At 43.9% G+C, this 17141-nt stretch overlaps 1 protein-coding gene across 3 annotated transcripts in view; it reads left to right on the top strand.

The window, feature by feature from the left end:
* The window catches only part of PTDSS1 (phosphatidylserine synthase 1), a 77135-nt gene that overhangs the window by 47260 nt on the left and 12734 nt on the right, over positions 1 to 17141 (top strand). For all 3 annotated transcript variants that reach the window (XM_023517557.1, XM_003782462.3, XM_023517560.1), the window contains 3 exons: positions 1803 to 1915; positions 4693 to 4758; positions 15295 to 15394. In XM_023517557.1, the coding sequence (XP_023373325.1) occupies positions 1803 to 1915; positions 4693 to 4758; positions 15295 to 15394 (279 nt within the window). The remainder of the gene's footprint in view (positions 1 to 1802; positions 1916 to 4692; positions 4759 to 15294; positions 15395 to 17141) is intronic.

The raw sequence follows: 17141 nt of genomic DNA, 5'->3' as shown, positions 1-17141 counted from the left end.
GGAGGTTGCTGTGAGCTGTAATGCCACGGCACTCTACCCAGGGGGACAGCTTGAGGCTCTGTCTCAAAAAAAAAATACAAATTAGTTCCATCATAAGGAATAAAAATCATCAGATGTCACTTGTAAAAGAACCAATTTTCCTTGCTCACACATGGAAAATAATCACACCAAGAAGTTTGGTTGGGCGCGGTGCCTCACGTCTATAATCCTGGCACTTCGTGAGGCTGAAGAAAGAAGGTAGTTTGAGCCCAGGAGTTTGAGAGCAGCCTGAGCAATACAGCTAGACCCTGTGTGTATAAAAAACAGAAAAAATTAGTTGTGCATGGTGGCACACGGCTATAGTCCCAGCTACTTGGGCGGCTGAGGCAGGGAGATTGCTTGAGCCCAGGAGCTTGAGGTTGCAGTGAGCTATGATGACACAATTACACTCTACCAAAGGCAGCAGAGTAAGACTCTGTCTCAAAAAAAATTAAAAAAAAGGAACAGTGTTTATGTATATAGAAGTATCTGTGAACAGTTAGATAATCATCTTTGTTTGAAGAAGTTGTAAATAATCACCGTGCCTTGGAGGAGTCAGTGTTTATAAAAACAGGAACCGTGAATGCATTGGGATTAAGCTTTGCTTTATCAAGGCTGTCAGAGAAAGCCTAAAGTTGTTTTTTCTCTCTCTTAAAAGCAGGAATGATTGGATTTTTTAAGGAGATAGGACAGTGCTCCTAGAATGGAACCACCAGCCTGCATTTGCTGGTATACACCACTCCCAGGGGTGTGAGCATTGTGCTGGGATCAGCTCTCTATATGTGGTGTTAATTTGTGGACTGTTTTGTTTTGTTTTGTTTTTTGAGACAGAGTCTCACTATATCACCCTGTGTAGAGTGCTGTGGCATCACAGCTCACAGCAACCTCAAACTCTTGGGTTCACGCTATCTTCTTTGCTTCAGCCTCCCAAGTAGCTGGGACCACAGGTCTTGCTCTTGCTCAGTCTGGTCTCAAACTCATGAGCTCAGGCAATCCACCTGCCTTAGCCTCCCATTTGTGGACTGTTTTTTACTTCATATCCTAGAAGTCGGGGGGTGGGAAAATGACAGGCGTTTCACATAGTTGAAGTGAACCTGCCTGTTTGTGTAATGTGCTCTCCAAGCACAGTGATTTTTCTGCAGTCTCTACCCCTTGCTGGGAGCCACCCCTCCGTTCTGGTGTCTTTTGTGTTGCCTGAGACTCATCGTGATGGACTTCTGGGCACTAGCCTCTGGGAGGAGTACCCCATACCCCAGTGACACTCGAGCCAACCCTTCACACCCACTTTTAAGAGCTGCCTCCAGTGAGGAGTCTGCTCCGTCCCAGTCCTAGGCACGTGCTATACCAGTAGGTGGTCCTCTCTCAGCCACGTATCTCAAGCCTCTTTTGGATCTTTCTCTTAGATCCAGCCTGATGTTCATGAGGCAACATAGGTATTCCACGGCATGTGTCTGTTTTCACAATACCTGTGGGCTCTGAGCATTTCTTTCTCTCCCAGAGGATCACACACATGAGCCAAGTGACAGTCATGCAAACCAGAAAACATGACAAACAGCTGATGCCTTGAGCCCCCGTGTGCCCCTCCCACCACCCATGCATCTCTGTCTGGGCCCCCAGTTGTACTGGCTGTTAACAAGATTGAACATCAACCCTTGGAAGATCCTGACCATTTTCTGAAAATGCTTTGAACATTGCATTTGTTTTTAGTTGTAGAATGTCTATTTAAGGAATATGTGATTGACTTAGCATGAAGTACCAGATTGACTAGTTTCTCCTTTTTTCAGCTGACCGAGTTGAATACCTTCTTCTTGAAGCATATCTTTGTGTTCCAAGCCAGCCATCCATTAAGTTGGTGTAGAATTCTCTTCATTGGTGTCATCACAGCTCCCACAGTGAGGTAATTCTGTAGAAGCCAGACTGCCATTTGAGGATATTAACTTGCTTTGTTTTGTCCTGTTATCATAAGGGAAGTTAGATTTTCTATGAAAATACCATTCTAAAGAATTGTACATCTAGAACATGATGAAATGTTTTGATCTCAGGTTTCAGTAACATCACTGAGACTTTAAAAGAAGAAGGCAGATAACCAACACCATACCAATAGTACTGTTAATTATTTTCTAATCCCTTTATAATTGTTCACTGCTGGTCTTTCTTTCCCTCCTATAACATATTAGAAAACATTAGTAGCAATAATACCAAGTTTATTAAAAATGAGATTATTAGAAAATGCAAATGTTTTTATGGTAGAACTAAAGTCATAAATTTTTAGAATGAGACTTTACTAGTCTTTTTAGACTCAATTTCCTTTTAAAAATGTCCTTGTTATAGTCATCTACAACAACTGAGATCAGCTTGGCAGTTCATGCCATTGTCCACCTGGATTCACGTATAGGTCTCTCGTGGTGTGAGGCTTATTCAGGAACTGTCCCTTATGGAGATCCAAGCCCAGTGAAGTTCAAAGCAAACATGTTGATTCATTCCATTTTTTCAATTTAGAAATGCATTTGGGTTTTACAGGTAATATGGAGGACTGGCACTGATTGGTAGCAATAGCAAAGGTCTGCCAAAGATACAAGTATGGTCTAAGCAGTTAAAAGAGTTAGTTTTTCAGAAGCTACAGCCTTGCTTAGTTCATCGTTTTTAATGTGCTTGCAAACCAACAAGTAGAGAGCCTCACTTGCCAAGGAGATAGATGCTCACGTTGGTCCAAGAGAGCCTCCCCTCTTAGCCAGCACCTCTTACAATCCTTCATTATTACAAAAAAAAAAAAAGAAAGAAAGAAAGAAATCCTCAAAGCCTGGACTGAATAAACCAAATAAGACATGTCTGAGTGCTATGGAGTTAATACAAAAAATTCCATCTTCTCTTTTTATTATGACTCCAACGGGAAAGGAACGGTTGGCTAGCCAGCAGCCCTTTGCAACTTCATAGACCAGTGGTCTGTTGAAGTCAGTATCTTGTACATGCTGTTTTCCCTTAATGGTTTGGAGTCCCCATTTAAAATATAATTTAATTTGAGTCTTTACAGTTATTTTCAGGAAAGATGAGCAGCAGCTCCTTCATAAAATTAAGAGTAATCAACAAGTCAGGAAGAGCAGGAAGAGGTTTCTTCTTAGAGCACAAAATAGCAAATCACAGCTGACTTATTATGAAGTTTCACTATTGTTAAACATTCCAAAACAAAAACGGGAGACTAAAAATTCAATGTTTGAAACTTTAAAGCATTCCTCAAAATTTTGCCAAACCTAATGGCTTTATACACAGTTATTTTTATTTTTATTTTTTTAATCAGCCATTTCCTGTGCTTTTACAGGGCTGGAGGCTTCTTTGTAAGGAGGTTCTTTGACAAGTTATTTGGAAGCGTGGAAGCGTGCCCCATCCCCATCTCTGTAAACTCTCTCTCCTAAAAGGCTTTGGGACAAATTGTACCTACCATAAGTCCATTTTTTTCCTTTTTGATCAGACTTTCACACAGATCTTCTTTGAGACGATACTTGAGTGAACATTCTTTCAATCTGATAATATATGGGAGTAAAACAGCTGAACTGGTAAAGGCAAATTAGATAATGAATACATGAAGTTAGAGGAAAACCAACGTTCTCTATAATTAGAATTTTTCACTCTGATCTTTGGGGTGAGAAGGCAATAGTTTACAGATGAACTTTAGATATCTCTGAACCCCCTGAAGTTTAATGCAAAAGTTTGTGCCTTTATGATAGCTTTCATGAAATCCTCAAAGTGACCCCCAAAAGATGCTGAGCTCCGGGGTTAGATACTACCTCTGAAGCAGCAGATTGAATTTCAGGGGTGCTTAGGATACTCTCGGTTATGCTGTCCCATATGGCAGCCACTCACCACTTTGGTGTGGCTTTTGAGCACTAGAAATGTATCCAGTCCACAGTGAATTGTGCTGCACCTGTGAACTGCATACCAGATTTTGAAGAGTTGGTGCCAAAACAGAGATTAAAATGCCTCACTGTAATGTTTCAATATATTGGCTCAAATATTGGTTTAAGTAACATATATTATTAAAATGAACGTTCTCTGTTCCTTTGTACTTCTTAAACACAATCACTAGAAAACTTAAGATTGCATTTATGGCTTGGATTATATTTCTGTTGGATGGTGCTGTTCTAAGCTTTTCATCTCTGTGTCATTGCCTTTTTCTTCTGATCTTATACCATACCATTCAATGTCATTGGCATTCAGTGTCAATGAGGATGTCTCTCCAGTTTCTGAAAGCCAAAAATGTGTATGTTTCTCACCTGGTTACAATAAGCAACCTTTGCTCTGGAGAGAGCCAGAGGGGACTGTGCATTTGACTCTGGAATTACCTCCAAAGTACTCCATGGGGACTGAAGCACCTGTATGGGGTTGTGTAGGGCCAGGGCCCTGAGAGTCTTGTCCCTGAGTCAAGACTGCCTTTGCCCATGATGTGACTCTTTAAGCTGTGCTCCCTACCCTCCAACATAACCCAAATTCTGACTCTCCCAGGGAAGTTTCGGCAGGCGCTGGCTGGTTTTCTATTCCATGAATAGAGTTTGTCCAGGCAGCTGAAAAAATGGAATGAGGCAGACGATTTTTATATTCATACTGTCAAAGTGATTTGACTCTGTATTGACTTACTGACCTCCCTGAAGCTCTCAGTGAATTCCAACTTTGCTATTTCAGACAGTACTACGCTTACCTCACGGACACGCAGTGCAAACGCGTAGGAACCCAGTGCTGGGTGTTTGGGTGAGTAATCCGTTCCCTCTGTTTCTTTGTGTATTTCTTGCCAGTCAGTGTAATTTTCTTATGAAGGCAAGTGAACAAGATTTGCTACTTTTTAAAAAACATATCTTTCATCTTTAATATTCCCTTTTGTAATTTAAGACTAATTACTTGGCAAATTATAGAAAGGGAACATAGAAACTGCTCTCTTTTAAAAAAAAAATAAGAAATCAGAAGGTATTTTCCACATACAACTCAGAGAACTTGTTTTATGAAAATAATTAGAAAGATAAAGTGCATTGGCTGAATCACCTCTGACTGTTCTTGAGTTTGGGACATCATTCTGTCATGGGCTAACCCATACCCATGTACTTTCACATCAGAAGGACATCTGGAGGAGCAGTGCCTGTGGCTCAAAGGAGTAAGGCGCTGGCCCCATGTGCCAGAGGTGGCGGGTTCAAACCCAGCCCCCGCCAAAAACTAAAAACTAAAAAAAAAAAAAAACAAACAAAAACCCGAAAGGCAAAGATTCTTTGGAAGTGCTCAATTTGAAAAATGGGAAGAAGGAAACAAGAAATTTGAATGACGCCCTTTAATCTCACCAACCATAAAACATTAAAGTGTTTTTTTTTTTAAAAAAAAAGAAAAGAAGGACATCTGGAAACAGCTGCTTTCATTACACTGCAGTGTCTCTGCTGTCCCAAAGAGAACTAACACATAGCAGCAGTGTGGTCATAGCTTATTGTCTTACTACAGAGTAATATCTTGGTTACTGTTATAGAACAATTTACCTTATTGGGAAGAGGCCTTAGGTTATCTCCTTTATACCCTCTTGCTAAGTGTGAGGCCCTCTTCAGTATGTCAGGTAGGTTGTTCTTATGGTTAAACAGAGCAACAATTTACCATCACATAAAGTAACCAAAGTTCCAGAGATGTCCAGGAAATCTGTATGTGAAGTTCAATCCCTGAGATAGCTTAGATTCAAGCCCTAATCTAGATTCTCAATTAAGTATGACAGAATTTAAAAAATCTGAGGAAAATCCACAGTAGAGAAGAAATTACTTTCAACAGATTTTTTTAAACAGAATACCTTTTTTTCCAATTAAAAAGTATTACATGTTCATCGATAAAAATTCAATAGCAAACTAAAGATGAGCCGAAGAAGTCAGCTGTTCAGAGATAATTGCTGTTAATATTTCACTGTCATTCCTCCCATTTTTCTCTGTATGTGCGTGTGTGTACATCTGTGCATGCACCCCGAGTTCTCATTCCAGATTCTGAGGGGTTACTTATAGCTTTAAAGCAGTATTTTCAACATTTTTGATTTCACAGGACACTTGAACCTATAGTTAAACTTTGTGACACACTTAATGTTGATCAAAAGAAAAAGTAAAAAAAGAATATACTTTCTATGCTTTGAACTTCTTTCAAAAATTAATCTTTAAAAATTTTCATGGCACACCACACTGATTGAAAATCACTGCTTAATGGGAGGCTCCTCTGGCTCAAAGGAGTAGGGCGCCAGCCCCATATACGGGAGGTAGTGGGTTCAAACCTGGCCCTGGCCAAAAACTGAAAAAAAAAAAAAAAAAGAAAGAAAAGAAAAGAAAATCACTGCTTGAGTGAGGTGGCGCCTGTGGTTCAGTAGGTAGGGCACTGGCCCCATATACCAAGGGTAGCAGGTTAGAACCTGGCCCTGACCAAACTGCAACAAAAAATAGCTGGGCGTTGTGGCAGGTGCCTGTTGTCCCAGCTACTTGGGAGGCTGAGGCAAGTGAAGTACCTAAGCCCAGGAGTTAGAGGTTGCTGTGAGCTGTGACACCACAGCACTCTACCAAGGGTGATAAAGTGAGACTCTGTCTCTAAAATAAATAAAAATGAAAATCACTGCTTGAGGGGTAGTTCCTTGAGTAGGGCGCCAGCCCCATATACTGAGGGTGGCAGGTTCAAACCCAGCCCCGGCCAAACTGCAAGAAAAAAATACTGGACATAATCCCAGCTACACAGGAGGCTCAGGGAGGAGAATCACCTAAGCCCAAGAGCTAGAGGTTGCTGTGAGCTGTGATGTCATGGCACTCTACCGAGGGCAACAAACTAAAACTCTATGTCTTAAAAAAAATTAGAAAATCACTGTTTGAAAGGCTATAAATATTAGGCCAGGCCTGTTGGCTCACACCTGTAATCCTAGCACTCCAGGAGCCTGAAGCAAGTGGATTGCTGAGCTCACAGGTTCAAGGCCAGCCTGAACCAGAGAGAGACCCCATCTTTAAAAGAAAAAGTAGCCAAGCATTGTAGTGGGCACCTGTAGTCCCAGCTACTTGAGAGGCTGAGGCAAGAGAATCACTTAAGCCCAAGAGTTAGAGGTTGCGGTGAGCTATAGTGTGAGCTATAGTGCCTGAGCTATAATGCCGGGACAGTGTACCGAAGGCAACAAAGTAAAACTCTGTCTCAAAGAAAAAAAAAAAGGGCTATAAATGTTAATACTCAGGTTAGATTTAGGCATCCCCTTCCCATCCCCAGAAGACAAAGGGCCATTGTTATTTGTTTCTCATAAATTCTGTGGGATAAACTGATTTTCCCTGCAGCTTGCTCACAGGGTGATAGGATGGATTTAATTTCCTTTGTTTCCTGCCATAGCTGGAGGTTGAATTCACGCTTCTCCCAGAGTTCCGATTAAACAGGGCTGAGGTGGCGTTCCCCCTTCCTGTACGTGGGTACCATGTTGTAGAGGGAGGGATGCCGGCAGTCCTTTCTTCGATCTTGTCCAAGGAGGAAGCAATCTTTCCCGCGTTTGAGCTCTTCTCCCTCCTCCCTTACACGTTGTCACAGTATACATTTTCCTTCACATTTAAAAGTCCTCTAATTCTACTGTGGGGTGGATGTTTTCCACAGAATTATACTGATTTACCTGGTGAAGAAAACAAGAAGTGTTTCAAAGAGAAAGGTATCCTCATGACAAAATTTCTTTTTAATCCGGCATCCAAAAAGTACAGTTCTCATGGTGGGAAAAATGGCAAGGGTAAACCACACCAACAGGTGGTCGAAAATGCTGCTCCAGTTGTGCCTTGTTGGAAAGTGATTAAAATAAAGCAGAATGCAAAGGGGAGATCATTGGGCTTATTTAATACACTTTATTGAGAACTGAGAACTCCCAGAACAGCATGAGATCAAGATTAATGACGCCTGTGAGAACCGTGAGCCATGCTGAAAAATAACAAATCCCCTTCGTAAATCACACATGGCAGATCAGCTGCTTGTGTGGACACCAACAAGAACTGCCCCCTGAGGTCCCCTCTGCGGGCAGGGGGTGGTGGATGGAGCCACAGGCTTCAGCCTGCCCAGAGGCAACATTCTGTCTTTTTCTCCTGTCAAAACAGAAAACACTCAGAAGTCTGATTTCCTTCACTAACTGATAGCTGCTTTCTTGTCACCAATTTTGGGATGATCCCAGGTTTTAGCAAGGTGTGGAGATGTGGGAGGGAGCAGAGCAGCAGTGCCCCCAGTGCTGACACCCCCAAAGGAGCGTGGGGAGGGCAAAGGTCAAACAGGACCGCCTCTGGAGGAGGTTTCTTTCCCACCACACCATATCTTTTTCTCCTGAAGGAGGCACTTTCTCTTTGATACATACTACACCCTCCAAATGCTTTGTTTGAATGATCCGCAGGCTGAGTACACATTCACCACTGCTTCCTCAGCAGCTCTTCCCTAGATCTGCCCTTCCTAACCTCTTTGAGTTAACCGTAGACCCGCAGGGAGAAAACGGCCCTGTGGAAAAGTGGGCCCCTTCTGTTGAGAAGGCACATTATGTGTTCCTTCAGCCCTGTGGGAGTTTGGGAGCCAGACTGCGGGGAACAGATTCCCCAGGTGTGTGGTTTAGATCGTCTTTGTCTTTTCCCCCCACTCCATCCTGATTATAAATGAGCTGCTATGCCACAGAAAGAGAGTGGTAGCCCAGTTTAAAAAGAAAAGCTGTTTCTCTTGGGAGGCCTAGGGCAGCCCTGCAGGAACCCTCCCCTTCCTCTCTCCTGAGACAAAGGAGACAAAGGATCTGGTTAGCCCCACAGCCCGGGAAACTAACTTTCTAGGCCAGCTATAGAATTTGCCCACCCCTACAGTCTCACATAAAAGGGGTCTCCCTCTGCCCCTGAGTGCAGACACCATCCTTGCCCTGCCCAGGTGAGTTCTGTCCTTTTCAATAAAGCTGACCTAAACTTCTCTGCTCCCTTGTGGTCTCCTCTCTGGTCACCACTGCCTACACTTTTCAGTTTCATCCCCTCATCCAGCCTCTCTCTGGCTGAAACAATCTCTCTGCCTCTTCCTGAGAGTCCTGGGGGCGGGCAGGTGAGTCCGTGCTGGACTGAGGGCCCAAGGCTGGGTCCTGCTTGGGGCCAGAGTCGCCACTCTCCACCAGGTTTCTCCCTGCCCAAGCCCCTCCTCCAGAGGCCTTCCTTACAATAAGCATCCACTCCACTGCTCTGCTAACCTGTTCTCTGCAAGATCACTGCCAGCTCGCCAAGTCCCAAGTCTCTTCTCCGTCCTTACCTACACCTGCAGTGCCTCTCATGCCTCCCATCTCCAGGTGGTGCTCCGCCTGCTTTTTTTTTTTTTTTCTTCTTGAGACAGAGTCTCGATGTTGCCCTGGGTAGAGTGCTGTGTTGTCACAGCTCACAACAACCTCAAACTCTCAGGCTTAAGGGATTCTCTTGCCTCAACCTCCCAAGTAGCTAGGACTACAGGTGCCCACCACAGCGCCCAGCTATTTTTTGGTTGTAGTTGTCATTGTTGTTTGGCCGGCCCGGGCTGGATCCGAACCCACCAGCTCCAGTGTATGTGGCTGGTGCCCTCACCGCTGAGCTACAGGTACCAACCCTTTTTTTTTTTTTTGAGGCAGAGTCTCACTATGTGGCCCTTGGTAGAGTACTGTGGTGTCAGCTCACAGCAACCTCAAACTCCTGGGCTTAAGTGATTCTCTTGCCTCAGCCTCCCAAGTAGCTGGGATTACAGACGCTTGCCACAATGCCCGGCTGTTTTTTTATGTTGTTGTAGTTGTCATTGTTGTTTAGCAGGCCCAGGCTTGAACCCACTAGCCCCCCAGTATATGTGGCCAGCGCCCTAACCACTGAGCTGTGGAGTCAGAGAGCCTCCGCCTGCTTTTCTGTTCTTGATTTCCTTTGCTGGTTTCCCATCCCTCCCCAACCTCCTCCATAGCCTCTCTCAGTTGTACTGGCTGCTACTGTCTGAAGTGTAGATGCAGCCGTGAAGCACAGGGATCCTTCCAGGAGAAGAGAGCACGCTGAGGGGACCAGGCATCAATCAAAGGGCTCCCTTCCTAGCATGACAGGGTCCCTAGCACCTGCTGGCACAGCTTTATAACCAGCTCCCCTTCACCCCGTCCTCCCTGGACTGTCTATCCATCTGCGGTTAATCATCCTGCTACCTGCTCCTATGTGGGAGAGCACCCCAATATCTCAGCACCTCTGGCTCTAGTTATAAGGTTCTTTTTAGCGTCTGATTCCCTTTCATCAAAGGACATCTTGCCTCCAACCGTACTAACTATCTTAAACCATTGAGCAGACCTGATCTGGGGGTGCCACCCAGGACTCCCTTCTCACCAGCCTCCCTGCCCTCGGGGGTTCTTTGGAAGTCAGAAAGTACCAAGGACTGAAATGTCATCTGTTAAGGCCCCACTCAGCTCTCATGTCCTTCAAAAAGATGGCTTTATCTCTCAGTCAGAACTGGAAGTTTATTCCTGAACTTGGGGAGCCCTTCCTGGCGCCCTGTGTGATTGTGTGACAGTTGAGTTAGATATGCATCTCATGTCCTTCCGCTGCTGAGGGCCACTGAGAGGCCCCCCAGCTGACCCAGTACAGCTATGGAGTGAATTTGCAGGATGTGGGCAGCTAGGCCCTCCAGCCTCCGTGACTGTGGCTTGGCCGGGGCATCCTCAGAACCCAAGGGCAGGCTTGTCGGCGCCTAAAAACTCTTCCTCTGCTTCTCAGATTAGATTGTACCCTCAGCACACACACAGGAACCTAGAGCTTCTGTGCCCTAGAGCAGGGGTCCTCAAACTTTTTAAACAGGGGGCCAGTTCACTGTTCCTCAGACCTTTGGAGGGCTGGACTGCGGGCCCTGGGACAAGTGGGCTGCGGCAGCAAAAACACCTGGCAGGCCGGATAAATGTCCTAAGCGGGCCGCATGTGGCCTGCCGGCTGTAGGTTGAGGACGCCTGCCCTAGAGTTTCTGTGCTGAATCCTCCAGCAACGCGGCTTACGTTCTTGCTCCATTCCCCATGCAACTTCTTACCCTGGCGCTGGGTTATGAGCACCTTTTTCTTGTGCTGTGGTGCCGAGAGTGGGGAATCTTAGGTGCCTGCACTCAGGTGGCCCCACCTCAGGCCACCCAAATGTTTGTTTCCTAACCTTGCCAGATCAAGATACGGAAGGCAGTCACAGTCATCAAAGGGAGTAAGGGCAAAGACTGAATTCCATCCAGCCAGTTCAGTCACCTAGCTCAGCCTGGGAAAGATTAGAGATTTTAATTTGAACTGAGTGACAGGACAGTTGCCAAGCTGAGCAGAGGGAGCCCCCAGCAGAGACTGGAGGGAGAGGCAGGGGGAGGTAGGTGGTATCTCAGCTGGTAGCCTGATATAGGCCCCTTCACTGCACCTAAGCCTCTGGCCTTAGCCCTGAACTAGCCACCATTTAAGTCTTAGTAGAAAAGTAATGTTTACCTTCTAGAAGGATGCTATTAATAAGGACTCCCTCTGGCAGGCTGGGGGTAACAGCCACAGTCAGTGGCTGACGGTTAAAGGTCCATGTGGCTTTGGGGTTTGGTACCTCCATTCCCACTCCTCACCAGCTCCACGGTGCTCACTGGTCCCTGTGCCTGGGCGAGTGCAGTAGCCTCCCTGCTTCCACTCTGGCCCTCTGATAGCAGTTCTGTGTGGAGGCCAGAAATGAGCAGGTTAAAATGTAAATAGAATTGTGTTAAAACCTTTGCTCCAAACCCTCAAGGGCTTCCTGAGACTAAAAGCCAGGCCCAAGGGTAGCCTTTAAGACCAGTGTTTCTCAGACCTCAATTCAGCCCCTTCCTCTCCCTGCCAGGTCCTCCTGGCCTCCTCCCTGTGCCTGGTCTCAGCCCAGGACTCTCTATACCAGTGGTTCTCAACCTTCCTAATGCCGCAACCCTTTAATACAGTTCCTCATGTTGTGGTGACCCCCAACCATAAAATTATTTTTGTTGCTATTAGCAACAGAATCTCATGTCCTATTAGCAATGAAAATAATTTTATGGTTGGGGGTCACCAACATGAGGAACTGTATTAAAGGGTCGTGGCATTAGGAAGGTTGAGAACCACTGCTCTATACCCAGATAACCCCTCAGGTGCCTCTGCACATCCTCCTGGACTTGTGCAGCTGTCCCTTCTCAGACACGGACAGCAGCTAAGCCTCCTCAGCACAAAGGAACAGATCACATCTGACAGTTGCTGACTCAAAAGCACTGGTCTCTAGAAGAAAGTCAGGTCATTATGAAGTCATCACGTGGCTCCATTTTCATTCTTAGAATGAAGTAGAGTAGAAAAATACCAGAGTAAGGATACCATTTGTCTTGTGAGGCTTTAGTTTCATTGGTGTGCATGTGTGTGTGCTAGGTTGTAAGGAAAAACATGTTTCTGCCATGGGTCTTAGATCACAAAAGTTTGAGAAACTCAGCTTTAGTCTGCTGATCACTATGCTTTTTGAAAGAGGACAGAAATCTAGTTGAATGATCAGAAACCTTTCTTAATAAACCCAAAGCATTCTATCTGCTTGTGGGTTAGACAGTCACACTTAGATCCCAGGCTCAGCACTTCCTCCTAACAGTTCTTCAGGTAGTCCCAGCCAAAGATGAAGTAATCCTTTTCATGTCCTCTCACAAGTACCCCTCCTCTCATGGCACATGCTAGAAGTAGCTAAAGATTTTGTGTGTGTGTGTGTGTGTGTGTGTGTGTTTTGTTGTTGTTGTTTAATTGTTTCGAGTGCATTTGAAGGTACAAAGAACTAGGTTATAGTATTTGCATTTGTTAGGTAGACTTCCTCTTACAATTGTGTCCTGGACCCCAAGATGTGTGCCATACACCCTAACATTGTGCCCATTAAGTGGGAACATAAACTTCCCCCTCTCCCTACTCCATTATTGCCCCTACCCCACCTTGAATTGATTTGAGTTTTTCTCTTATGTGGGCATGTATTGGATCATCTGCTGCCTTCATATTAGTGTTGAATATGTTGGATTCTTGCTCCTCCATTCTTGGGATACTTTACTAAGAAGGTGTTTCAGCCATCCAGGTTAATACAAAAGATGTAAAGTTTCCATCTTTTTCTTTTCTTTTATTTTTTTAATTTTTTTTTGAGACAGAGTTTCAAGCTGTCACTCTGGGTAGAGTGCCATGGCGTCACAGCTCACAGCAATCTCCAAGTCTTGAACTTAAGTGATTCCAAGTAGCTGGGACTACAAGCGCCCACCACAACACCTGGCTATTTTTTGGTCATAGTTGTCATTATTGTTTGGCAGGCCAGGGCTGGATTCGAACCCTCCAGCTCTGGTGAATGTGGCTGGCCCCCAGCTGCTGAGCTACAGGTGCCAAGCCAGTCTCCATCTTTTTTAATGGCTGAATAGTATTCCATGGTGTACATATACCATAACTTGTTAATCCCTTCCTGGGTTGATAGTCATTTAAGTTGTTTCTACAACTTGGTGGTTGTAAATTGAGCTGTGATCAATAGTCTAGTGCAAATATCTTTGTGATAAAATGATTTTTTTCTTCTGGGTAGATGCCTAGAAATGGAATTGCAGGATCAAATGGGAGGTCTAGTTTGAGTTCTTTGAGAATTCTCCATACTTCTTTCCAAAGAGGCTGTATTAGTTTGCAGTCCCCAGAAGTAGCAAAAGTTTAAATGCCATCTGGTGCCAGGTCCCAGACTAGACTTCAGGATTGCAGTGGAGAAAGGCTTCTGTGTTCCTCAGCTAAAGTGAGGCCGTCTCACACAGGACATGCTTTGTTGTGGGAGGGAGGGGCAACGGTCTTTAAAGATTCAAGCCAACCGCACTTAAACCTTGTTTGGGTAGGACTAGGCACCGCGGTATCCAGCCTGTGGGGTACATGCAGATTTGTGAGGGCTTTTTTGATTATCTTTGGTGGCCAATATCACGATAATTATGCACAGACCTTTTTTTCTTTCTTTTTTAGTTAGTGTTTGTGTATTTAATGTGTGACCCAAGACAACTCTTTTGCCGCAGTGGCCCAAAGAAGCCAAAAGGTTAGATTCCCCTGGGAGGAGAGTCAGCCCCATAATCTCTAAAGACACATTAAAGAGACTTTCTGTTGATTGTTTTCCTTTGCTGAGGTGGTTCTAACTCCAGACATTCAGTTGTTTGGAGCCATCCATACATTTGATGATGGCAGTGACATTTGTGTCTGTCAGTAAGTGGGAAACCAGAGGACCTTCTTGGCCATTCCTCGCCTTTTTAGAATATACCTGTAAGGGTACACCAGGCCCTGACTGTAATCCAGATTACACCTCAAACAAGGAACACCAATGTTTTAATTAAAGGGCAAAACAAAGTACATGTGTGTATACATGTTTTGAACAAAATTGCTCACAATTCAAGAGAGTATTAAGGGCTTATATTGTCAGCAAAAACAGAGGATAATTTGGAAATTCTTAGAAGGCTGAGAGGGATTGTGATTGGTGCCTTCAAGTTACTGAAAGATGTCTGGGAAAGCTCAGACTCACCGTGTGGCAGCTGAGGGCAGTGTCTGAACCCGTGGATAGAAGGTATAAGGAAACAGACACCAGCACAAGATGGAAGGACTTTTCAATAGAAAGTTTGAAAGAGGCCGGGAGTAGTGGCTCACGCCTGTAATCCTAGCACTCTGGAAGGCCGAGGCTGGTGGAGTGCCCTGGGCTCAGAAGTTCGAGACCAGCCTGAGCCAGAGTGAGATCCTGTCTCTACAAAAAAAAAAAAAAGCCAGGCTTTGTGGTGGAGACCCCTAGTCCCAGCTACTTGGTGAAGCAAGAGAATCGCTTAAGTCCAAGAGTTAGAGATTGTTGTGAGTTATGATGTCATGGCACTCTACTGAGGGCCACAAAGTAAGACTCTGTCTCAATTAAAAAAAAGAAAGAAAGAAAGTTTGAAAGAGTTTGACCACAGGACCAACCCACCGAGAATAGGTTGCCTGTGCTAGAGAGGGTTCCCACAGAGGTAACTTGGTGGTCCTCCCCAGACCATGATAGGACTGTAAGGTGAATGATACCAGGTGCTGCCCCTAGCTATTAAAGTTTTCAAGTCAAGATTTTGGTCTGGAAGGAAGGAAGAAGTAAAAAATATTTTATTATTTCTGAAGAAAGTGCAGTGGGTTAGAACAGTGTCATTTTGTGGGATACCTGCCAGCATGCCAGCAGTGTTGAGCAGAAATCTTAGAACTACTTGAGCTTTGTGATTCAATCATGTACATTGTTGATAATGTGTATGCTTTAGAAAGGTAGATTAATATTTAACCTCTTGTTTTCTCATTAGGGTCATTGGTTTCCTGGAAGCTATTGTTTGCATAAAATTTGGACAAGATCTTTTCTCTAAGACCCAAATACTCTATGTTGTGCTTTGGCTTCTATGCGTGGTAAGTCATTACTTTTTTACCCAAAAGTATTAAGTAAACTTCCATGGTAACTCTTTAAAAAACAAAACAAAACAGAAAAAAGTCTCTCTTGTGCACCATGCCTTTGCTTCTTCTCATCGTCATGCTTTATATACTTCACCATACACATCACTGCACTGGATTAATATACAAAATGACATAGTGTAGTTTATAGGTGATTAAAGATGTTGTGGAAGGTTAGCACATCATACAAGTAGTTTACAGGTGATTAAACATGTGGAAAGTTAGCAGATCATACAAGTTCTGCCCTGCCAGGAGCCCACCTTCAAAGCCAAACCTGGGTAGGATGAGCTTTGGCTCTGATGGGAAGAGCCCAGGTGGAGTCCGCCCACACTTCCTGCTTTCTTACCCTGAGACTTTTCCCTCACCTATAAAATGAGGAGAGATCTTACTTACCCTGCTACATTTTGTGACTGCCATTCTTCATTCGTTTGAAGTGATTATTTTAGAGAAAAGTTATTATTTTAATATTTAAGCTTAAGGTTCTTTACTTGATCTAGAAAATTAATTTGGCCTTTTTTTTTTTTTAGTAATCATAGAAAATTGCCAACATATCTACAAGGAAAAAGAACAGATGACCCCCTCATGTGATTGTCTTCTAGTTATAATAATTACTGACTCACGGCCAGTCTTGTTTCCTTTTGTGCTGTACCCACGATCCCTATTTTGAAGCGCATCCACCTTTAATATTTCAGAATAGATGTCTAAAAGAAAATAAGAATGCTTTTTTTGTTTGTTTAATGGAACCACCATAGTATTCATTATCACATCTGAAGACCATAAGATTACCAAGTATGTAATTAGTGTTCAAATTACTAATTTTTTTCTTAAATTTTGTAATTTTTAAACAATTTATTAGAATCAGCATCCTCTTGTTATGACTTCTTGGTGCTCCTTTTAAGTCTCATACTCTGTAGGTTTTCTCTGTAGCTCTAGCCCTGTCCCTTTTGCAATTTATTTGTTGAAGAAAGCAGCTCTTTTGTCCGAGGGATTTTCCTACAATCTGGATTTTACTGATTTTATCCTGTCTTATAATTTATCATATTTCTTTGTTCTCTGTATTTTCTGTAAGTCAGTAATTGGATCTAGAGGCTTGATCAGATTCAGGTTTAAATTGTTTTTTCTTGTCCTTTTTGTTGGCAAAACTAAACTTTGTATTTTTAGGATCTTTTATTGCCTTTCACGGTACCTATTTTTAGGGTTACTTGTTGGAAATCCAAAGTGTGCCAGGTACTAGGAGCCTATTCTGTCTTGTTTCATCTTGAGCAATAAAGGAGAATAAGGATCTCCTTTGTATTTAAACTATAGAATTAAAGCCCAAATATATTTTTCCATCCCAGGGAGACCAGATGTAAGGAACTGGTTAGAGGAGCATGTCAGATGTGCCCAGAGGTTTTCACGCTACTCTTCTCAAGTTTCTCTCTGGCCTGTACTCCTCAAGTCTGAATTGTAACAGGAGCTGACTGCATGGAAAGCTTTGGATCTGTCCTCACTTTGGGGACAGTGAGACAGGCAGGCCTCCCAACCACCTGCCTGCCACTGGCCCTGACCCATTAGTCACCAGAAAGGTCTTCTCAGGCCATGAATTAAGGACACCCTCTCCAGTCATTGCTTTAGGCTATTTTCTGTTGCTATAACAGCATACCACAAACTGAATAATTTATAAAGAAAAGTTTATTAGGCTCAGGGTTCTGGAGACAGGACATCT

Source organism: Otolemur garnettii, unplaced genomic scaffold, assembly GCF_000181295.1.
Source record: "Otolemur garnettii isolate 467f Iridium unplaced genomic scaffold, OtoGar3 scaffold00004, whole genome shotgun sequence".
Lineage (NCBI taxonomy): Eukaryota > Metazoa > Chordata > Mammalia > Primates > Galagidae > Otolemur > Otolemur garnettii.
The sequence above is the reverse complement of the archived record's forward strand: the minus strand, read 5'-3'. Positions and strand labels throughout refer to the sequence as shown.